Source organism: Schistocerca gregaria, chromosome 6, assembly GCF_023897955.1.
Source record: "Schistocerca gregaria isolate iqSchGreg1 chromosome 6, iqSchGreg1.2, whole genome shotgun sequence".
Classification (NCBI taxonomy): Eukaryota; Metazoa; Arthropoda; class Insecta; order Orthoptera; family Acrididae; genus Schistocerca; species Schistocerca gregaria.
The window spans coordinates 307,462,727-307,487,525 of record NC_064925.1 but is presented as its reverse complement, the minus strand read 5'-3'; the positions used below and the strand labels follow the sequence as shown (position 1 = coordinate 307,487,525).

Here is a 24,799-nt window from a genome sequence, read left to right as displayed (position 1 = left end):
AGAAAGCTAATTCCATCAGAAGCATGTGTGGAGTCAAACATAAAGATCATTGTAGGCTGCATTTCAGAAACTTGAAAACATCAAACATTATTTTCATGTCTGTCCAGCACCATTTGATGCACAACCAGGAAAACCAGCAAAACTACTAATTTTAACAGTCTGTTCATCAACATAACACTTGCCATAAACAGCAGACTGACATTCTAGCTACCAGACTTAATACAACCCTAAGTCACAAACACATGTGTTTAAACTTAAGTGAATTTTATCTGTAGTGGATGCTGTTGGACTCTGTGACTGTTCCTTTACAGGGTGTTTACACTTGTATGTTGGCAGCGACAATTGTTTTATGTTTTGTCAGATATCAAATGCAGTATCCTTCTTCACCTTACCATGACTGGGTTTTCTTTGATGTTCCAGTGACAAGACTGGCTTTTGTAAGCTTGAGTAAAATACTCCAGGATTTCATGACTGATTTGCTTAAGATCATCTGGCATGATTATTAAGAAGATTGTTTGACAACTGACATTTTCTTGCATGATCCTGAGTAGTGTTGGTACATGTTCAAATATTGGGGTTCTGGTAATGTTGTGTAAGTGTATTTAGGTAATTCAAAATCAGTCAAGCCTTATAGAGTCTAAGTACTTGTGCAGACACTCAAATATTCTTGCACAAAATACTGGTTCATGAATAACTGTCATGCTTGGAATTACATGTGCAGCAGCCTTGATACTTTTATTTTGTACTGGTTGTATGGTAAAACTGCCAACATGACAATCAAACATAAACAAATTTGTGGAAATTTTATAGACCTCCACTCCAGCCTCCCATTTTGGCATCCGAGGCAACTGCCTAGTTCACACGTACTGTGCACATGGCCTATTTTCAGAGTTCTCTGGTTAAGCTTCCATTCAGAACAGCTTGTGGAGGACCTTGACAAGTAACACAGATTGTGTGTGGTTTAGCCCATGAAATTTCTCGTCATAATTTTAAACACATTTGGTTCTTGCAGCCAAAAATCACTTGTTGTATTATTATTAGAAATTATCAGACCAAGCATCACTTTACAATGATATATGTTTTGTGAACGTAATACAAGGAAGAGATTAGTCATTTAAGTTGAGCCTTGTGGAGTTGCCAGCAATGACACATGGTTCAGATCAATATTAAACTGAATGACCCCTTTAGCTGCTTGGACAACTGGGGTAGGTTAGGGACATGCAAGTTGTCAAAGTGTCATTCAATTGAAAGACGTGCACCAGGCCATATAGCCACACAAAGTTATTACTATTTTTATTAATCATATATATGGATGTATGAATATGCAGATATGTTTAATGAGGAGAGAACAGAACAGCTGATGAGCAGTGGTCATGTTAAAGGAACTTCCCCTGCATCTGCCTGCTTCAAAACTGTTGAACGTGAAAAGAACAAACAGTTATCTGTATCAATAGGTGATGTGTCAAATGTCAAACACACACTTGGCACAACCTCAGGTACAGATACCTGTTTGTTCTCTTGATGGTCAGAAGTTCTGAAGTGGGTACATTAATAATACTGCCATATTGATATGACATGACATAAAAAATAAGCAATATATGAATTTTTGCAATGTAACAATGGTTATTAACTGGTAGTGAAACTGAAATTGGTAGTAAAAGTAACACTTAAGAGCTGTTGTAAATTGCCTTCAAATATATTTAGTAAATTGAGACAGAATTGCTGACCAGTGACACTTCAGGAGGTGAAACTGGTAGTGCTATCAGTAGAGAATGAGAAGGAACTAGCTCGATTGAATTTTCCATTGCTACAAATGGCAGTTACTCTATAAATACTAATATACTAATATATGATCATAACCATGTGACTTGGAATATAGAAGATCATCTACAATAACAAAGAATCGGATTTTAGAAATACTGAAGAGGGGGCAGCAGGTCATGTGGGTAAGAAGGAGCTAAGAGCCAGCCATCCAGGCACTTGATTAAAGTAGTATAAGATTCAGAACAAATTTCTTCAAGTGTAATTCATCAAAAACTTCTGTGGCTTTGAGGGCATCAGTAGAGCACTCAGGTGGTGAGAAGGGTAGTACAAAAAAATCACTTTCCAATTCAGAAAACTGAAGATAATCCTAACACAGTGGATAAATTAATAATACAAATTTTCAGTTGTATAATTTTTTTATGCTTTCATTAATAAGTTTCCTATACTTAACATTTTATGGATGCACTAACCCATCAATATTTATGCTGCTTCCAGATGAAGAGCTACAGCCAGTTCTTACATACTACCAGGGCTCATCGATAGAGTCTGGACTTGTAGCAGATGCTGATGGTTTTCACCTAAACAACAAGAGCCTCACTATATTCAGTGGTGCACTCCATTATTTCAGAGTTCATCCTTCCTACTGGGAAGATCGCATAGCCAAAATTAGTGCTATGGGACTGGTTGCTGTTGAGACGTAAGTTCACATTTACATGTTCTGTATGTCTAACTCATATCTCTCTCAGAGAACATGTAAGTTTGTGTATGATGCGTCAAAATTTAAATTTTTTTGTGTAATGTGTTTGTAGCACTGGTTTCATCACACTGGGTACAAGAAAAAGTGAATAACCAGTGCAAAATTGTTGTACATCAGTACTAAAGAAGAAAAATGACAACAAATTATGTTCAGTTTTGATGCAATGGCTGTAATATAAATGGTGACAGCTACAGTTTGGTGGCTAATTATTTCAGCAGTCAAGTCTTAATAATGGCAGCAACTATATGGGCCAGAAACTAACTATCAAATATAACTGTGTTAGATTTATACAATGACTGTGTCACCATCAGACATCACAACCAAATTCCAATTTATAATGAGATTACTGAAATGATTACCCTCATAAAATCAATAATCCTTCATGCCATGTCCATATTTCTTGTGAAGTATTAAAATTTTGAGCTCGCTTGACAAGATTTCTGTCAAGGTATTTTTGTAATCTGTCACTCACTAAAGGTATATTTCCTGACAAACTTAAATATAAAGTAATGACAGTTCTGTACAAAAACAGAAATAAACAAACACTCTCTAACTTCCCTCTTCAAATTTTTTTGAGTGAGTTGCTCACGAGTCGAACAAGTAGAATAATGATCCCCCCCTACTCCATATTTCATTTTTCGTACTTTCTGAATACCTTTGGTTGTATAGATCATAGAAATGAAACTGAGAAACTAATATTTTGTGACGCTAATGGTATGCCTCTGCATAATTGAGATTGTGTTTACAATAGCTTGAACCACAGGAGTAAAACTAGAGTCAGAATGGAGTGATTAATTAATTGATTAATTCATACTTTGAGTTCATTTGATCTTCAAGGAGATTCTTCAGAGATGTGGTTAAGTCAAGTTATACATTAATAAACACAAGCAGTTGTTGCAGACTACTTCTGTGGAGGATATTAATAACCAATTAGTTTTTATCTACTCACATTATAGCAATTACTTCTAAATTACTTTATATGTGTTCATATGTGATAGCAGAAAACTTTGAAATAGGCCACTTCTACTTCTCAGCTGTCATTTTCATCTAATACCTCAAAGTATTTATTACACACAAGCTGCTATCAGCTACATACAGGACCTATACCAGCAAACTCAAGATCTGTATAACACAAACATTAGTATCAAGTGGAATTTACAAATCTGAGTCCATATATTGTGATAAACTGGTAGCTTATATGGAATTATTTTTATTACTAGTGAATTGTACAGTTCACACTAAATTCACTGTTATTAACTACAAATACTTTCATGGGGACTATGTGTTGGTATGTAGGTGAAAGAAGCCCTAGTCATTGAAGACATTACTGCGAGGCACTCAGTTATCAGCTGTGCACAGTTTTCTTACAGCAAGCACCTGTAGAATAAATACTTTTCTGGGATTAGCTGCCGTGACCCTGAAGATAGCAAAGTACTAAGTGAATGTATGCAAAGTATGTTGGCAATCCCAGGTTTGGTACCTGATCTGCTCCATAAAAAAACGATGAAGATCAGAATTTATCCTCCCATCCACAGCAAGTTATTTGTAAGTGGACACAAACAAAAACGACCACCATCTCTGGCCCCTGAGGACAGACTGTGAGCATCTGTGCATGATGGGTGAAGTAATGTGGGTGGCAGTGTAAGGAGGAGCCTGGGATTGGGAGGAGGAGGGATATTAGGGTAAACCCCTCGTCGCCCCACCACACCTGTTTAACCACCCACTGCACCTGCCTGCCCTATCCTGTCACCACCAAGTCCCTTCATGCTCCCACAAGCTGCACTTTACTGTTCACCACCCCTACCCGGCTATATCTCCCCATCCCCACCCCCACCTCCTCCTTACTTCTCCCATCATGGGCAGTTACTTGCAGTCGGGCCTCACCGGCCAGAAACAGTGGCCATGTATGTGTCAATTGTGCTTACATGAATGTTTGTGTGTGCTGTCTACTTTGGAAGAAGGACATTTGCCTGAAAGCTCACATCTTTAGCAATCTCTTTGTTGTGCCTGTCTGACACTCAACATCTCATCTGTGTGGTGAGCAGCAATCTATCATTTTCATATTATAGATAACAGTGTCAGTGTCATTGAAAAAACAGCTGAAGTTATTAAAACTGAACAAAGCTCCAGGGCAATGGAATTGTCACCAGGTCCTACACCAAATTTTCAGCTGAGTTAGTACTTTTCTTAATGATAATATACAAAAGATCTCCACTGTTCCCAGTGGTTGGAAGAAAGAATAGGTCACATCCAGCTATGAGAAGGGCTGCAGAAGTGATCCACAAAACTACCACACAGTGTCATAGACATCCATTTGATGTAGAATATTCTGAGATCAAATGTAATGAGACATCTCAGACAGAATTATCTCCTCCATGTCAACCATCATGTATTCCAAACACACCAATTACATGAAAACCAACTTGCGCTTTTCTCCCATGATATATTAAAAGCCATGGATCTAGGCAGTCAGATACATGCAGTGTGACTGGATTTAGGATTCCTTGGTGTGTCAATAGATGTAGAAGTAACTCCAAGAATGCTCCAAGGAAGTGTGTTGGAACCTTACTTTTCATGTTGTATATTAATGACCTTGCAGACAATACTAATAGTAAACTCAGATATTTCACAGATGATACAGTTGTCTATAATGAAGTACAGTCTAAGAAAAGCTGTCTATATATTCAGTCAGATTTTGATAAGATTTCAAAGTGATACAATGATTGGCAGCTCACTTTAAATGTTCAGAAATGTAAAATTATGCACTTCAAAATACAAGGAGAACCACAGTATTCTGTGACTACATTATCAATGTGTCACAATTGGAATCTGTCATCTCATACAATACTTGGGTGTAAAAATTTTTAGGGGTGGGAAATGGAATGTTCACACAGTCTCTGTGGAAGGTAAATCTGTTGGCAGGCTGTGGTTCATTAGCAGAATACAAGGAAAATGCAATCAGTCTATGTATGAGATTGGACACAAAACACTAGTGCAATCTATCTTAGAAGACAGCTCAAGTGCGTGGGACAAATATTAGATAGGGCTAACAGGGTATATTGAATGGATGCAAAGAAGAGCAGTGTGAACAGTCGCAGGTTTGTTTGAGCCATGGGAGAGCACCATGTAGATGCTGAAAGAACTGAACTGGCAGATGCTTGAAGATAGACACAAACTATCCTGTGAAAACCTAGTTAGAAAGTTACTAGAACCAACTTGAAGTGATGAATCTGAGAATATTATATAACCCCTATATTTCCTCCCGTGGGGTTCACGAGGCCAAGATTGGATAAATTACAGGGTGCACAGAGGTCTTTAACAAGCCATTCTTCTAGTACTCCATATGTGAATGGAATGGGAAAAAGCCCTAATAACTGGTGCAGTGGGGCATATTTCTGCCATTCACTTAACAGTGGTTTGCAGAGTATAAATGTAGACATAGGTGTAGAAGTACAGCATCATCTGAGAGGTTAGAATATTTTACATCTCTTTTATGTCCTAAGCAATCAGCAAAAGCTTCACCTATATGATAAGTTGTTACCGACTTTAACTATATGGTTAAATGTTACCATTGTTCATTGTGTCAGTCTTTGTGAAATAAGCCAAGCCGAGTCCATTCTGTAAAACGCATAAATGCAGAGCTTTGACAGAATGGGGCAATCACATGTGGATGTGACTGATGTGTCATCACTCATAAGGTCACACCACATACACAGCATGGTCTACATCTGAATGTTTCCAGTAAGAGGATATTTGCATGACTAATTTTGTTTGACCCCCACAGCAACACTCCCAACAAGATTAGGACATAATACAACAGTGAACAATAACTTAGTTCTAAATTTAGCTGTCTTTTAAAAAACATGAAGTCCACAATAACCAGTTTATCTACCACAATGATCAAACAATGGCAATAAAGCATGTGCTGATTATTAGGTTCAACTAAGAAAGTAAAATTAAAACTTCAAAGAATTTTTCAATATTGAGAGAGAATTTATAGGATAATAAATGGGAATAACCAAGGACACACAGTAGATGAGAAATTTAATTATTGTCTTAAACTGTTTTTAAAACATTATTAATCCTATTGTCCTTTACAGTGGGTCAGGGATATTTGCAGCAGAAACTGAGAAAAAGAGTGGCTAATATCTGGAATCAAAGTACATTGTACTTGGTAGAGAGAGCTTAATTCAATGCAAAGCATGAGATCTAATACACTCCTGGAAATTGAAATAAGAACACCGTGAATTCATTGTCGCAGGAAGGGGAAACTTTATTGACATATTCCTGGGGTCAGATACATCACATGATCACACTGACAGAACCACAGGTACATAGACACAGGCAACAGAGCATGCACAATGTCGGCACTAGTACAGCGTATAGCCACCTTTCGCAGCAATGCAGGCTGCTATTCTCCCATGGAGACGATCGTAGAGATGCTGGATGTAGTCCTGTGGAACGGCTTGCCATGCCATTTCCACCTGGCGCCTCAGTTGGACCAGCGTTTGTGCTGGACGTGCAGACCGCGTGAGACGACGCTTCATCCCGTCCCAAACATGCTCAATGGGGGACAGATCCGGAGATCTTGCTGGCCAGGGTAGTTGACTTACACCTTCTAGAGCACGTTGGGTGGCACGGGATACATGTGGACGTGCATTGTCCTGTTGGAACAGCAAGTTCCCTTGCCGGTCTAGGAATGGTAGAACGATGGGTTCGATGACGGTTTGGATGTACCGTGCACTATTCAGTGTTCCCTCGACGATCACCAGAGGTGTACGGCCAGTGTAGGAGATCGCTCCCCACACCATGATGCCGGGTGTTGGCCCTGTGTGCCTCGGTCGTATGCAGTCCTGATTGTGGCGCTCACCTGCACGGCGCCAAACACGCATACGACCATCATTGGCACCAAGGCAGAAGCGACTCTCATCGCTGAAGATGACACGTCTCCATTCATCCCTCCATTCACGCCTGTCACGACACCACTGGAGGCGGGCTGCACAATGTTGGGCCGTGAGCGAAAGACGGCCTAACGGTGTGCGGGACCGTAGCCCAGCTTCATGGAGACGGTTGCAAATGGTCCTCGCCGATACCCCAGGAGCAACAGTGTCCCTAATTTGCTGGGAAGTGGCAGTGCGGTCCCCTACGGCACTGCGTAGGATCCTACGGTCTTGGCGTGCATCCGTGCTTTGCTGCGGTCCAGTCGAAGGTCGATGGGCACATGCACCTTCCGCCGACCACTGGCGACAACATCAATGTACTGTGGAGACCTTATGCCCCACATGTTGAGCAATTCGGCGGTATGTCCACCCGGCCTCCCGCATGCCCACTATATGCCCTCTCTCAAAGTCCGTCAACTGCACATACGGTTCACGTCCATGCTGTCGCGGCATGCTACCAGTGTTAAAGACTGCGATGGACCTCCGTATGCCACGGCAAACTGGCTGACACTGATGGCGGCGGTACACAATTGCTGCACAGCTAGCGCCATTCGACGGCCAACACCACGGTTCTTGGTGTGTCCGCTGTGCCGTGCGTGTGATCATTGCTTGTACAGCCCTCTCGCAGTGTCCGGAGCAAGTATGGTGGGTCTATCACACTGGTGTCAATGTGTTCTTTTTTCCATTTCCAGGAGTGTATAAACAGTATTGTAAAATTCTTTACCACATCATAAAAAGGTAAAAACCATTTACTAGGCACAAAAATTCAAAATTCCAAGACAAGGGAAGGAAAATTTGGAGCATTATTAGGGATGAGACGGATAAATTTGGAAAGGCACATGAAATTTAACTGCCAGATGACAGTAGACATACAAAACTAAATCCAAATCTTTGGCTACTAACTTCAATAAATACTTTGTAATAGTAGTCCATTCCAGGTGGGAAGGAGTGCCTGGTCCCCAGCACAAATCCGCCTGGCAAGTTTTGGTGTTTGGCTCACTCATGATACCGGACTGCATAAATGATTTACTTGAGACACTGAAGAACTCTTCAAAAATGTAATTTTTATGATGACAAGAATAAACTGACAAAAGGCCTAAACACATCTGTGCCAGACACAACCAGGAGAATGGTGGAACAGGCTTACAAATGGTTCACAGCTAACAGTTTTAACACTTTATAGTACAAAAATTATGTTATGTAATTTCGAAGAAATAAAAATGACTTACATATACATGAAATACAGTCAGTGGCTCAGTGTTAAAGTGCCACCTATTAGATCCAAAGGTCTCAGGTTCAGTGTGCAGTCAGTCCTATACTTTTTAGCTGTCACTTATCACTTCTTTGACCTCTGGAAATGTTTATTAATGTGAAAAATACTTAGTTACACTGTGATTTAGAGGTTACTTTAAATTATAGATCCTCTTATATCTGGTTGGGTAAGTTAGTTTGAATGTCACAGGGAGGCAACAGCATACCACCTTCAATAGGACCATGCCTAGTAAAGGAGTGTGATGTTCAAACCAACCTTCAGATTGATAACTTCCTTACTTACTTACTTGTTTACACAAAAAAAACGAAAATTCCTGCTTCTATGGGCAGTTCCCATTCCATTATATAGGTGGTAAAACATACCTTTTATTTGTGTCTATCTGTGGTACTACACTCTGACCACCTGAAGGCTCCATGTATGAAGTTCTTGGGTATTCAAATGGATAAATAAACTGAGGTGGTACCAGGACATGAACAGGCTAACCAAAAAGCTCAGTTCTGTCTTATTTCTCATTGTGTTGACCTGAAGACAGGATCACCTGAGTGCTGTGTACACTTTCACTAAATTCTCTTTATGGCCTAATCTAATGGGGCGTTGCAACTAAGATGAAAGATGTATTTATTCAACAGAAAGGTGCAACAAGCATAGAGTGTAGTTGATGATTGAATATCTTGTAGAAGCCTCGTCAGGGAGATAGAGGCTCTTGCATTTCAATACATACACATCCTAAAAGTATTTGTGTTTAAAAACAAGAGAGAATTTAGGAAGAACCTTCAAGTCACAACCACAGTATCAGTAATAGAAATAATTACCAAATTGACTATACATCAGTCTCTGGGGTAGAGAATGAATTTTTATATTCTGGTGCAAAAGTCTACAACAGGTTGCCAACAGACATTAGGCAGAAAATAAAACATCACAATAATTTAAAAAGAAAGTAGAAGAATGCCTCATTAGACATTCCTTGTTTGAAGTATTAGATAAAAATAGCAGCTCAGTAGTGCAGGAGGAGGAAGAGGATCTGTAACTTTTTTAAAGTAGCACTTCTCACATACACATAACACATAAATTAAAATAATCATTGTTTGAAAATAAAATATGGACAAATAAAAATCTGCTAATGGAAGTGCGAAAAAATTCATAAAACATCTGCAAACATATGAGTTTATGGAACCAGTGGCTCCTACTTCTGGCAGAAGGGTTAAAGGGAAAAGAAGATGGATAAAAAGAGTTGGTGAGGTTTAGGAATGGGAAGAATTTTGGAAAAGATGTTCAGAATATTCGGTTAGGGAAGGCATAAGAGCAGAAAGCTCAGTGTATTAGACATGGTAGACAGTTGAGGGGGGTAGGGGGGCTGACAGACTAGGGGGGGGGGGCAGAAAAAAAAACGCAAAGAAAAGGAATAGTTACTGAAAAGAAATGCAAAGACCACAGAAATAAATGTAAATTAATGTAAAGTTAGACCATTTGAGTGGCAAGAACCAAGCATCTATTGTAAAGCCAGTCCCTACCTATGAAATTCTGAGAAACTTGGGTTTTCTGGAGGGAGAATCTATACATCAGTTTCTCAGAATTTCACAGGAGGGAACTGGCATTACAAAAAGTGCTTGATTCTTTCCACCCATTTGGCCTAAGTTTAGGTTAATTTACATTTATTTCTGTAGTGGAGCATTTATTTTCAGCCACACCCTTTGCTTTGCTGCCTTTTATCTCTTATTATTTTATTGTTTATTTTCTAGCCAGTCTATTTTTCCCCATACCTCTCACCTGTCTACCAATTATAATGAATGCACTTAGCTTTCAACTCTTATATTTCTTTCATGATGTTTTCCTCAGAAATCTCTGTCTTGGTTATTAATGTATCTTCCACCTCTAAGTTCTCTGGTTTTCAAATCTCATTAGTACATATGCGAACAGCCAGTCTTTCCTTTTTATCTCATCCAATAAGTCACCCTTGAGATGAGATTCTAAACTTTATCAGTCCTTATCCTTCATCCTTCTTTCTTTCCCTTCAACTGTTCTGCAGAAGATGGTGCCACTGACTCAAAAACCTCATGTTTCTACACCTTTTATGTGTTCTCTCCTGTCACTGCTTGGATTGCATTCTTTGGGTCATATTGCAACTCACTGAAGCTGGCTTATATAGAAAATTCTGGTGTGGTCTTGTCAGATGGTGCTCCTGATGATAAGTGTCATCTGAGAAGTGACACCAATGCAGTAGACAGTAATGTTACACCATCTATCTGGTTTGCATAGCAACATCAGGTAGAGCCAGTACAAGTGTCATAGATCAGGTTACACCCTTCTGTCATCCATATTGCCAACTTGTTTTCTATTAATTATGTTTTGTTCATTTGTATTATTTTTTAGCTCCCACATGCTATAGCAAATCAATTAGATTCACTTCAAAACACAATAACAGAAGTAATTTCTGACAGTTACTTCTGTTTGTTCATTTATGTAACAATTCTTCCTATGTTACTAAATGTCTAACAATGGATACTCCAGGTAGGAATATGAACAATGTAGGGAAAGACAGCGATTTACTTCCTGTAAAGAAGACACATCAAGTTGCAGACAGACATGATTAAAAGACACCCACATATATCTTTCAGCCACAGCCTTCATCAGTAAAAGACACACGTACACCTCATGCATACATTTCCACCAACTCCAGCATCTTGGGCCAGAATGGCTGGGTGGTGTATGCATGAAGTATGCCTGCTTGCATGTGTGTGTGTGTGTGTGTGTGTGTGTGTGTGCGCGTGTGTGTGTGTCTTTTGCTGACAAAGGTATGGCCAAAAACTGTATATCAGCGTATTTTAATTGTGCCTGTCTGTAACTTGATGTGTCTTCTGTATGGGAAGTAGCAATCTATTTTTTCCTACATTGTAAATAAAATAGAAAGAAACTTCCACATGGGGAAAATATATTAAAAACAAAGATTCCAGGACTTGACAAGCGGGAAAGTGCCGGTAGATAGGGACAATAAATAAAACACACGCACACACACAGAATTTCTATCTTTCGCAGCCGACGGTTGCTTCTTCAGGAAAGAGGGAAGGTTATGGAAAGACGAAAGGATGTGGGTTTTAAGGGAGAGGGTAAGGAGTCATTCCAATCTTGGGAGCGGAAAGTCTCCCCTTAGGGGGAAAAAAGGACAGATGTACACTCGCACACACACACACATCCATCCGCACACACACAGACACAAGCAGACATTTTTCCTACATTGTTCATATTAAAAATGTGATATGTAACATGATATATAGGTCACAAATTTGTGTAAAAAAAAGAATATATGCTATTCAGTTAATTTAAATCGAAACTTCTTCTAGCAAAGTACTTGGTCACAACGTGTGTGAATTTGAGTTTAAATTGCAAAAACATTGCATTAAAAATGTAACATTTAAGAAATTTGTTAGTATTAAAGGAAAGTGTTGTACTGCTGATAGAAACATATAAAACATGTTTTATTATCTAGTTAATGGGAGTGGGAACTTTAAACATTGCCCACAGAAGAAGGAATTTTCATTTAACATGTGCAAATAATGCCACATTTTGCACCTTGTAATAGTCTTAATTGTAATACTAATATCAGAGAAAGATAGAAGGGCTGTGTAAGATACAGTATCTCTGCAAATGTTTAGAGATATTAATGAAACCCACAAATAAGCTAACATATGGAAGAACCACAAAATGAATTTTTCGAATAAATTTAATTATTTGCTAAGTAGAAAGTTTTCTTGTGTGATGCAAAGAATTTATTAAAGACCAATAAGAACAGGTGATTCCTGAGGTTTACCTAGAGTGCTTGATAAATAGTATATTTACAGGAGCCCAGAAAGGTTCAAAATTCAATTTGTAACATTTTGCTTCCTGATATAGTAGTCTCCTGCATAGTGCTTCAAGTGATGGTACCATCTGTCTTTGCTGTCTGGATTACAAGAAGCTTCAATCTGGTTATAATGAAAAAAATGGACCATTTATTAAACACATAAAATATTATATGAATCCCTTGCTAAAACTAACACAGCTTTATGTGACCTCACATATCAATGCATACCTTTCAAGGAAAACATTACATGTGACATATCAGCAATACTCCAAAATTTTTATGCTTACATTTCAAACTTTTCATTTTTCATTTTATTTGTGATTATAACACAAATTTCTGTTACATCAGAAATAGATGGTCTAAATGCCAATATGCTTTTAGGTATGTACCATGGAACTTACATGAACCTGAAGAAGGGGTTTATGACTTTGGAGATGGAGACAGAGAATTCTCTCCATTTTTGGATCTGGACTTATTTATTCAAAAAGTTTATGAAGCCAATCTTCTGATGCTGATACGACCAGGACCATACATATGTGGAGAGTGGGAATTTGGTGGATTACCAAGGTACTATAAAGTTTATGATTACATTGTTACTGAATTATGATTATCAGTATACAATGAAAACAGTACATTTTTATAATGTTGTTGATGTGAGAATGTGAAAGCTTAATGTTGAAGATTCATGTCAAGTCAGACTTTGAGTAAGACTAGAACTCAACTCTAATTTGTATATTGATCTGAAGAGTATGAGCCTGCATCTCAACCAGCCAGATATGACCTATGAATTAACAGCTAGTTGCAAGAGGATTAGAGACCACTGCATGTAATTTATAGGCATCATAGATTAAGGTTTGACACAGAACTAACCCAGCTTAAATGCCTAGTTTAACAAATGGGTCACCAGAAAATAAATTTTAAAAAAATCTTTATTGGTGAAAAATCCAGGGTGCACTGTAACTACTATACATGAATCCAGATCACAACTCACCAAATAACTTGCCAAACACTCTTTATTTTTCCCTTTTATTTCAACCTCCTTCCCTCTCTTTAGGCACTTTTCTGCTGTTTAGCACCTCTCCTGTCAGCAGAGTAGAGCTCTATCTTTTAAAGAACTGAATTTAATTCATGATACAGTACATGTATAACTAGACTGTACCCCCTTTCCCCTGTAAATTGTTATGGCAATACACAATTGTATTTTTGTCTTTACTTTTCTACATTTACTTTTTATGTAAACTATCCCCTTTTCCACGTAAATTTTATTTACTTAGGACCTAAATGAGTACATCAGAAGTGCATCCATTCAGTTTTTCTATTTTAAAGATGATCTACTGGCAGATATTATACTAAGGCAAGTATTTCATATAATTCTGCTAATCTTTGCACAAAATCAGCTGTTATTTTTCATTATTTAACTGTCCTATCAATTTTGCTCTTACTTTTATCTGTGAAATTATATACATTTTTTTTCTTTGCAAGTGTCACTGCTATAGATATAAACTGTCCTGAGAAATCCTACTTGTGAAGTTTCAAGACCTGGGTTTGATTGATGGTTCTAGAATATACTACAACTCTCTATGTACCACCCACATAGGGATCATGAGGACAAGATTAGATTAATTACAGCATGCACAGAGGCATTTAAACAATCATTCTTCCTATGATTCATATGTGAATATAATGAGAAGTAACACTAATAACTGGTACAATGGGATATACCCTCTGCCATGCACTTCAGATTGCTTTGCAGAATATACATATAGATGTATATGTGACTCATATATTTGTATATATAAAAATAATGAACTGTGTGAAATTTGAAAACGACAGATTGCTACTTACAACATAGAGAAGAAATTGAGTGAGAGAGAGACACATTGAAAAAGACTGCTAGATATCATTAGCTATCAAACTGCCCTTGATCAGATGTAGACAAAACACACAAATTCAAACATGCATAACTCACACACATGTGGTGACTGTTGTTTCCAGGTGCTAAAACCTTAAGGCAGCTATGAGTGGGTTGACCCAAAATCTTTGCTGGGGAGGGTAGTGACGTAGAGGAGGAGGCTGAGGGGTGGGATGGGAAGGGGAAGGGAAAGAGTTAGCAGAGCAAGGATGGGGAAAGATGCTGGTACTGCCTGTGGGAGCATGCGAGATCGTGGTGAGAACAGAACAGTTGGCTGTGGAGGCTGTGCTGCAATGAAGAGTGTGAGGGGAGAAGTAAAGAACAGGAGGCACTGTCTGGATGGAAGGTATGTATCACTGAAATGGGAGCAGGTACAGGGATAGGCAGGTGGAGGACAGGGACAAGAGAAGGTTGAGGTGAGAGGGGTTAGAGGAATGAAGTAAATGTGGCAGGGAGAGTTCTCACCTGGGAAAATAAAAAAATAAAAAAATAAAAAACTGCTGTTGGTGATAAGCATCCAGGTGGCACAGACTGTGAAGTTCATTGAAGCAAAACACATTATGTTGAATGACTTGCTCAGCAACTGTGTGGTCCAGCTGCCTCTTGGCCATATGTCGGTGCTAGCCATTAATGCAGACAGACAGCTTGTTAGCAACATGCCCTCATAGAATGCCACACAGTCATTACAGCTAAATTGTTAGATCACATTGCTGCTTTCACAGCTTATAGGGTTGAGATGGCAGTAACATAGCTGGAGTAGATGGTAGTGGAAGAACATATGAGGCAGGTCTTGCATCTAGGTCTGATACAGGGATATGTGCTGTGGGACACAGGATTGGGAGCAGCAGTGCCTGTCTACCACTCAACACCTACTCTGTGTGGTGAGTAGCAATCTATCCTGTTCACATTGTTGTTATTTTATTTTGGATTTTTTTTTATAATTTCAACTGTAGGAAATTATTCTCATCATGTAAATAGCCTCTGAAATAATAGTGTATAAAATTATGTATTTATATTATTTGCAGGTTAAGTAATATTGTAAATTATTGCAGTATACAATTCACTGTTTGTTCTTTACAAGTTTTTAGCATACCAAAGTATTATTTTAATGAGGTAATATAAATCTGATCCTGATTCCACCTCTGCTATTGCAGTTGGTTGTTGAGAACACCAGATATCAAAGTCCGAACATCTGATGAGAAATATACTTCAAAAGTAAAAGCTTATTATGATAAGCTCCTGCCAATTATTGCAAAGTGGCAATTTGTAAAAGGTGGACCTATCATTGCAGTTCAGGTGGGTAGTAAAATAAAATTCAATTTATGGTTAATGCAGCTCTTTAAAAGGATTTTAACAGTGACCGTCATCATAATTAGCTTTTTTTTGTGTCTTATCATTCATGTGATAATTCTTTAACTTCTTCCATATTTTTCTCTCCTTTGACTTTTGTTTAAATCCTGATTAATTTATGATTTATGTATTCCTCTTAACTCTTGAGCTTTATATTCTACTGCTCTGGCTTGAAAATATTGCAGCTTTAGCTTTTGAGAAGATCACATTGATATTTTATGCCAAAAGTTAAATAAATCCATTTGTGTAATGAAGACTGTGCCAAATTTTGACCTGCAATCAATGTATATTGTATATTTCACTCCAGGGTGCTCATATTATACATATCAGATTGATGTATGGGATGTGCTATAGGCAAGTACTTGCCCTTCAAAAAAGAGCAGTAAGGATTCTCTAAAAAGAAGTGTTTAAAGAGCAAGAAATTACTGATGTTTCAATCATTGTATCATCATAAAATTGTACAATTAATTTTAAAATATTAGCATCTCAATTATATAAACAGAGGTGTACATGTTATGACATGATGAGAAATGCTATTGTTAAGCAAGGAATAACACTTGGGCTGTTTATGACAGGTGCTATTATATGGTTATCAAACTTTCTATACCATGGAGAAAATAAGAGAAAGTTGTTTGATAACATTTTGAAGAAGTTCCTTACTAATAAGTGAGTTTATAGTACCAAGAATTCTTTTCAGAGAATTCCACTGTCTTCTAATTTGTATTATGGTAGCTAGAAGTAAAAGTTTCATTCAATAAATAATTGGAAAAGCTAAATAAAAAACTTTGGTAATATTTATGCTTCTTTGTTATTTTTTGGTAGTGTCCTAAAACTAAAATCATATGGGCCTGGCATGTCTGCCTCACAAATGGGATGCTGGGAACCTGAAACAAGATGGTGGTATCCTTGCAGGTTTGCACGAATGTGGAGTGGCATTGTGACATCAGATTTCTGTTAGCTGATTATATATTCACCATTAGATGGTAATGCAATATGGTGAAAGCTGCCTGAGCCTATGGGTTTAGTGTTGTAGGATTGCCAGATGCAATGATGTACACTATGCCACATGTAATGAGCACTATTTTATTGGTCTGAAGCACACATATTCAGATATACACCTTCTTGATTCTTGGTACATGTGTTTATCATATCGCCCGGAACCACAAGCTGCTCACAAATGATTTGCCAAACAAAAATGTTACACACAACTTAGTCGATAGTCGCCACATTAGACCCCCCCCCCCCCCCACCTGCCCCCCCCCCCCTCCCCACCTCCCGCCTCCTCCCAACTAGAGTGTGGAGCACAAACACAAATATGAGGGCATACATGTAAAGGAAGCACCCAAGGGGGAGGGAGAGGGTGTTTAAACAGAAACAATACATTACATTACACTAGTAAATGAAGTCCTCGAGCCAGCAAGGGGGGCAGATGGTCCTGCCCAACTGAGTGAATCCTCATGCAGTGGAAGGATCTGGGGAAGGGACAGTGGGTTGTGAGGAGCTGGGGTAGTGAACCTGAATGCCTGTTGTGGTATGAAGGACTTTTACGATTGATGGGTCAGTACCAACAGTCAAAGGGACAGACTAGAGAAGATGAATGTGGGTTAAGTTGTCACTGGGGAAGCTGCCCCGTTGATAGAACACAAACACATTATCTGGATTCACAACAAAAAATGCTTTAGAATTGCAAATGAAATCAGTGTTCACACTAGCTATCACTTCCGTATAGGGGTTGACTGAATCTCTACACGAGTCATCGTTGGCGACGTCACAGATTCCGAGGCGGCCACTGATACATCACTCAATCTTAACAGGGGAGATGCGGGGGGCTACCTGTAGGAAGGGGAGTCATCAAATGCGTTATTCTGTAGGGGGATGTTACATGCACCTGCAGCACTGTCACACGACTGGGAGTAGGTAACGTCACACATGCAGGAATGGTCGTCACTCACCAGTGGACCGTTGGTAGATGCCTCAAGTGAGGTGGGTGTAGCAGTGGGTGGGGGCTGACTGGGTGGGGTATCGAGCAGTTCTCCCAGAGACCACACTGGTTTGAGGTGGCAGACAGATCCAATTTGAGCGTGCCGTTAACAAGCACTTCGAAAATGTTGTTACACCATGATATGACTCTGTGTGGGCCTGATTATGTAGGGCTGAGTGCCTGTCAGATTGTGTCATTGCACACCATGACATGAGTGCATGATGCCAAGTCCTTATGTAGGAATATGGAAGGGTGCGAGTGTGGTCAAGGAGGGGGCAAGCGAATGTTAGTGATTCGCTTTTTAACATGCCTGACGAATGTTGAGTTGCAGATTTGATCCGGAGGGAGTGAAAGCTTGACTAGCTCTGCTGGGAGTGTGAGGGGTTCTCTGTACAGTACTTCTGCCAGAGATGCACCAAGGTCCTAAATGCCTAACATTACCTGTGGTAAGGCGTTGGCCCACTCACCTCTGTGACACATTAGTGAAGCTTTAAGTGTTCAGTGCCAGCATTCAACTAGCCCACTGCTCTGGGGGTGGTATGCTGTTGTCCCAAATCGTTTCACCCCACACAGTTCAGAAAGCTGCCAGAAGAGGGTGAACTCCAACTGGTGGCCCTGGTCAGTAGTGATAGAAGCTGTGCAGCCAAAGCACGAGATCCACATTAATTAAAGGGCTCAGGTAAGCACATCGGCTGTGATAGTAGTGAGGGGAATTATCTCTACCCTGTGGGTAAACCTGTCAAAGGTAGACAGTATGTAATAAAAGGGGCTAAAGAGGGGGGGATACGAGCTTGAAGATATTGATGTGTATGTGCTATAATCTTTATTTTGCCACATTGAATGCACCCATGTGTGGGGGGTGGGGAGGGGGGCTGTGCATGATGTCCTACTTTTGTGTGCTGACAATCCACACACGCATGCATCCAATTGTGACATTGTTTCATCACCCTGGGCCAAACAAAACGTTCAGATACCAGATGTGCAGTGGCATGTATGCCAGGGGGTGCCAGATCATGAATACTATTAAAAATGTCCCAGAGAAGAGGTGCAGGAATCACCAGACATATGTGTCTTGTTGAAATGCCACACCAGATGGGTGACAAGAATTCAAGAAGTGTCTGTAATTCTAGTTTGAGTCCTGTCTTAGCATCGGAGTGCAATGCGATGAGTTCAGTATCATCTGTTAGCAATTTAGGGAATGCACTGAGGTCCAGTTGTGAAGATAATACCGACATATGAGATAAAAAAATCAACAACGACATCGTCTTCCCTTCTGACTTAATGTATGTCATACATAAACTGACATATGAGGTCCATAGGACAAAATCGTCTGGGGATGAGTCCTTGCCTGGGTTACGGAAAGCATATACCAATGGTTCATGGTCAGTAAATACCATGAGATGGCGACCTTCGATATCTTCTTGGAAATATTTGATAGTGGAGTAAATAGCAAATAGTTCCCAGTCAAAGGTCAACTATTTTTGTTGGGAAGCTGACAATTTGTGGAAGAAAAATCTGAGCAGCTCTACAACAGAACCCATGGATTGCTGAAGTACAGCCCCACTGCTGTATCACTCGTGTCTGTAGTAAGCGAGATGGGAGCATCAGGGATGGGATGAGCGAGTGTAACGGCCATCTGTAAGGCTGACTTGAGGTTATCAAATGCGCGTTGACATATCTGGAGTCCACATGACCGCCCAAGACCCTGAAGTGTTTTTTCGTGCAAGAGCATCTGTCAGTGGGGCTTCTATGTTAGCGGCATGGAGGATGTGTTTTTGATAGTAATTTAATGTTCCTAGGAAGTGGTGGAGGCCCTGAAAGTCTTTGGGCAAAGGCAACTTACTAATGGCCTTGAACCAATTGGGTAGGGGGCGGATGCCATCGGCAGAAACCACGTGGCCCAGAAAAGTGACACTAGTGCAACTGAGTTGTGACTTTGCATTGTTCACTGCAACACCAACTGCTTGTAATAATTGTAACACTGTATTTAAGTGGAGTTCATGTTCCTCGATTGAGGAAGAAAAATATTAACAAGTCGCCCAGGTACACATATGCAAAGTCCAGTTTTCTAACCAATGAGTCAATGAATCATTGCCATGTATATGCAGCATTTTTTAGGCTGAACACCATAAACAGATATTCGAACAATCCAAACAGGGTGATGATGGCAGTTTTCTCAACGTCCTCCGGTGCTATTGGCAGTTGGTGGTATGCCTTGTGACAATCAATTTCACTGAAAATTTGTACCCTGTGCAATTGGGAAGCAAAATTGTGAATATTTGGAATGGGATAATTATCTACAATTGTCTGGTGTTAAGTGCCCAATAGTCACTGCAGAGGCAGAAACTGTCATCTTTCTTATTCATCAAATGAATGGGTGATGACCAACTACTAGAAGAAAGGTGAACAGTCTTACTGTCTAAAGTTAATAAATAATAGCTTTGGCATGTTTAAGTTTTTCCAGGTTTAAACATCTAGCCTTTGCACGTACTGGTGGACCTCCCATGGTATTGATTCTATGGACAGTACCGTTGTTGATCGCAAACACTGACGGGGATGATGGACCCACACCTGATGCAGTATGACTAACCTGTAATGCACACACTTGGGAGTCCCAGGCCAGTGGATAAGCAGTGGTGGTGGTCATCCACTGGTAGTCCTCGTCATGGAACTCAGTGGGGTACTTGGTAGTGTTATGGGCACAGCTTCTGTCCAGCAGTAGAAAAGTCACAAGGCATCGGTGGCAGGTGCAAGGAGGCAGAGCAAGGACAGGGAATGGGGGCATGGCTGTGTGTGACATCTGGGAGACCTGCTTATTAGCATCCATGAACTTGGCTTGCATGCTGGTGATGCATAAGCAGAGGGCTTCATTGCTGTCCCAAAGTTTGTCATTGTGTGATTTAAGAGAGAGCACTGCAACAGCAGCTTCTGCTAGCTCACACAATAGAGTAGCGCTTTTGGTGAGAGGGAAGAAATATAGAGACCAGTGGTATGGTCTACTGAGTTAAAGATTAGTGTACCTCATTGTAGGTTAGTTGAAAGAGCATCAGCAAAGAGAAAATCCACCCCAAACATGGGTTCATCCACATCAGTGATAGTGAAAGTCAACTGTCAGGGTGTATTAATGCCCCACGAATTTAATACCTGTGGACAAAGGTATCACGCTAACCTCCAGCCACTGTGTCGACTAGAAATGAAAGACAAGTCACTGGGTCTTTCATGTACAAGCAACCTGGCACATGAGGTGAAGAAGTATTAAGGGACAGGTGTCTATGAAGTGCAATGTACCCGTAGTGCCTGAGTTGCACTGCACTATTAGTTTGGGAACACACATTTCTTAGCCATATCACCAAAGCCACCCCATCAGCTATGGACCTTGCAGTTGGTGGGGAGGCTTGCATGTCTCAACGATACAGATAGCTGTACCATAGGTGCAACCACAATGGAGGGGTATCTGTTGAGAGGCCAGACAAACGTGCGGTTCCTGAAGAGGGGCAGCAGCTTTTTCAGTACTTGCAGGGGCAACAGTCTGGGTGTTTGACTGACCTGGCCTTGTAACATAAACCAAAATGGCCTTGCTGTGCTGGTACTGCAAATGGCTGGAAGGAAGGGGAAACTGCAGCCGTAATTTTTCCCAAGGGCATGCAGCTTTACTGTATGATTAAATGATGATGGCATCCTCTTGGGTAAAACATTCTGGAGGTAAAATAGTGCCCCATTCGGATCTCCGGGAGGGGACTACTCAAGAGGACGTCGTTATCAGGAGAAAGAAAACTGGCATTCTACGGATTAGAGTGTGGAATGTCAGATCCCTTAATCTGGCAGGTAGGTTAGAAAATTTAAAAAGGGAAATGGGTAGGTTAAAGTTGGATATAGTGGGAATTAGTGAAGTTCGGTGGCAGGAGGAACAAGACTTCTGGTCAAGTGAATACAGGGTTATAAATACAAAATGAAATAGGGGTAATGGAGGAGTAGGTTTAATAATGAATAAAAAAATTGGAGTGCAGGTAAGCTACTACAAACAGCATAGTGAATACATTATTGTTGCCAAGATAGACACGAAGCCCACGCCTACTACAGTAGTACAAGTTTATATGCCAACTAGCTCTGCAGATGACGAAGAAATTGATGCAATGTATGATGAGATAAAAAAAAATTATTCAGGTAGTGAAGGGAGACGAAAATTTAATAGTCGTGGGTGACTGGAATTCAACAGTAGGAAAAGGAACAGAAGGAAACATAGTAGGTGAATATGGATTGGGGCTAAGAAATGCAAGAGTAAGGCACCTGGTAGAATTTTGCACGGAGCATAACTTAATCATAGCTAACACTTGGTTCTAGAATCATGAAAGAAGGTTGTATATATGGAAGAACCGTGGAGATACTAGAAGGTTTCAGATAGATTATATAATGGTAAGACAGAGATTTAGGAACCAGATTTTAAATTGTAAGACACTTCAAGGGCAGATGTGGACTTTGACCACAATCTATTGGTTATGAACTGTAGGTAAAAACTGTATAAACTGCAAAAAGGAGGGAAATTAAGGAGATGGGACCTGGATAAACTGAAAGAACCAGAGGTTGTACAGTGTTTCAGGGAGAGCATAAGGGAACAATTGACAGGAATGGGGGAAAGAAATCCAGTAGAACAAGAATGGGTAGCTTTTGAGGAATGAAATAATGAAAGCAGTAGAGGATCCAGTAGGTAAAAAGATGAGGGCTAGTAGAAATCCTTGGGTAACAGAAGAGGTACTGAATTTAATTGATGAAAGGAGAAAACACAAAAATGCAGTAAGTGAAGCAGGCAAAAAGGAATACAAACAACTCAAAAATGTAATCGACAGGAAGTGCAAAATTGCTATGCAGGGATGGCTAGAGACAAATTTAAGGATGTAGAGGCTTATCTCACAAGGGGTAAAATAGATACAGCCTACAGGAAAATTAAAGAGACCTTTGGAGAAAAGAGAGCCACTTGCATGAATATCAAGAGCTCAGATGGAAACCCAGTTCTAAGCAAAGAAGGGAAAGCAGAAGGGTGGAAGGAGTATATAGTGGGTCTATACAGGGGCAATGTTCTTGAGGACAATATTATGGAAATGGAAGAGGAGGTAGATGAAGATGTAATGGAAGATATGATACTGTGCGAAGAGTTTGACAGAGCACTGAAAGACCTAAGTCACAACAAGGCCACGGGAGTAGACAACATTCCATTAGAACTACTGACAGCCTTGGGAGAGCCAGTCACGACAAAACTCTACCATCTGGTGAGCAAGATGTATGAGACAGGCAAAATACCCTCAGACTTCAAGAAAAATATAATAATTCCTATCCCAAAGAAAGCAGGTGTTGACAGATGTGAAAATTACCGAACTATCAGTATAACAAGTCACAGCTGCAAAATACTAACGCAAATTATTTACAGACGAATGGAAAAACTGGTAGATGCCGACCTCGGGGAAGATCAGTTTGGATACTGTAGAAATGTTGGAACACGTGAGGCAATACTGACCCTACGACTTATCTTAGAAGAAAGATTAAGGAAAGGCAAACGTACGTTTATAGCATTTGTATACTTAAAGAAAGCTTTTGACAATGTTGACTGGTATACTCTGTTTCAAATTCTGAAGGTGGCAGGGATAAAATACAGGGAGCGAAAGGCTATTTAGAATTTGTACAGAAACCAGATGGCAGTTATAAGAGTCGAGGGACATGAAAGGGAAGCAGTGGTTGGGAAAGGAGTGAGACAGGGTTGTAGCCTCTCCCCGATGCTATTCAATCTGTATATTGAGCAAGCAGTAAAGGAAACAAAAAAAAAGTTTGGAGTAGGTATTAAAATCCATGGAGAAGAAATAAAAACTTTGAGGTTCGCCTATGACATTGTAATTCTGTCAGAGACAGCAAAGGGCTTGGAAGAGCAGTTGAATGGAACGGACAGTGTCTTGAAAGGAGGGTGTAAGATGAACATCAACAAAAGCAAAATGAGGATAATGGAATATAGTGGAATTAAGTTGGGTGATGCTGAGGGAATTAGATCAGGAAATGAGACACTTAAAGTAGTAAAGGAGTTTTGCTATTTGGGGAGCAAAATAGCTGATGATGGTTGAAGTAGAAAGGATATAAAATGTAGACTGGCAATGGCAAGGAAAGAGTTTCTGAAGAAGAGAAAGGAGAGGAGTTATGGTGGGGGCTACCAGGTGGTGTTGGGCTCACGTGCAAGTGCAGAGCAAGTCATGCTCACTCTGTACAGAATGATGGAAACTGTTGTGCAGGTGTGCCAACCCCTGAGGCCTGAGGGAACCCTAGGGGGGGGGGGGGGGGGGGGGGGTATGTGGGAGTGGCAGAATGTTGTAAACGCGGTCTGCGATCTTTAGTTTAGCATCCAGTAGGGCCAAAGTTACATGGAGAAGGTGAATTTGAACTTCTGGAGGAAGTTTGAGCAACCAGATGGTCCAAAGTGTAGCATCCAGCATACAATGTGTGTCAATCGTAAGGCAGAGATGATGCCTGAGCTGTGATGGGGATCTGGAAACCAGGGACTCATGTCTGATGATGAGGTGGATAGCTTCCTCTGTATATATGGACAGGCGCTCAAGGATGGTGCACTAGGCGAATGCATATTTGTCCGTAGTGGAAGGGTGAAACCACAATATCACAGATCAGGTCTGGTTCATCTTGGAGGTTACATAGCAAGCAAAGGAACTTCCAGTTGTTATCAGTGATGCTGTGTAGCTGCGGGATGTGGTCGACCAAGGCAAACCATGTGTGTGGATGGTCCTTGTGAAGGAATGGTGGCTTAGTCCAATAGATAGGGCAGTTTTGGCATAACTGTTTATTGGAAACTGTCACTCCCTGTCCATAGCTCTGCAGCGTAACTAGCTCAGGCGCAGTAGTGCTGACACTGTCAGTGGCACATGGCACGGTAGGTGCAGCTGGCTCAACTGTGGTCAAGAAATCAATGAGTCGGGCATTTGATGGAGTAACATC

The 24,799-nt window shown here is 40.2% G+C and overlaps 1 protein-coding gene across 1 annotated transcript in view; it reads left to right on the top strand.

Annotated features, from left to right (window-relative positions):
* Positions 1 to 24,799, top strand: part of LOC126277933 (beta-galactosidase-1-like protein 2) — an 82,480-nt gene that overhangs the window by 18,037 nt on the left and 39,644 nt on the right. The window contains exons 2-4 of the mRNA XM_049977515.1: positions 2,260 to 2,461; positions 12,954 to 13,139; positions 15,639 to 15,780. Of these exons, the coding sequence (XP_049833472.1) occupies positions 2,260 to 2,461; positions 12,954 to 13,139; positions 15,639 to 15,780 (530 nt within the window). The remainder of the gene's footprint in view (positions 1 to 2,259; positions 2,462 to 12,953; positions 13,140 to 15,638; positions 15,781 to 24,799) is intronic.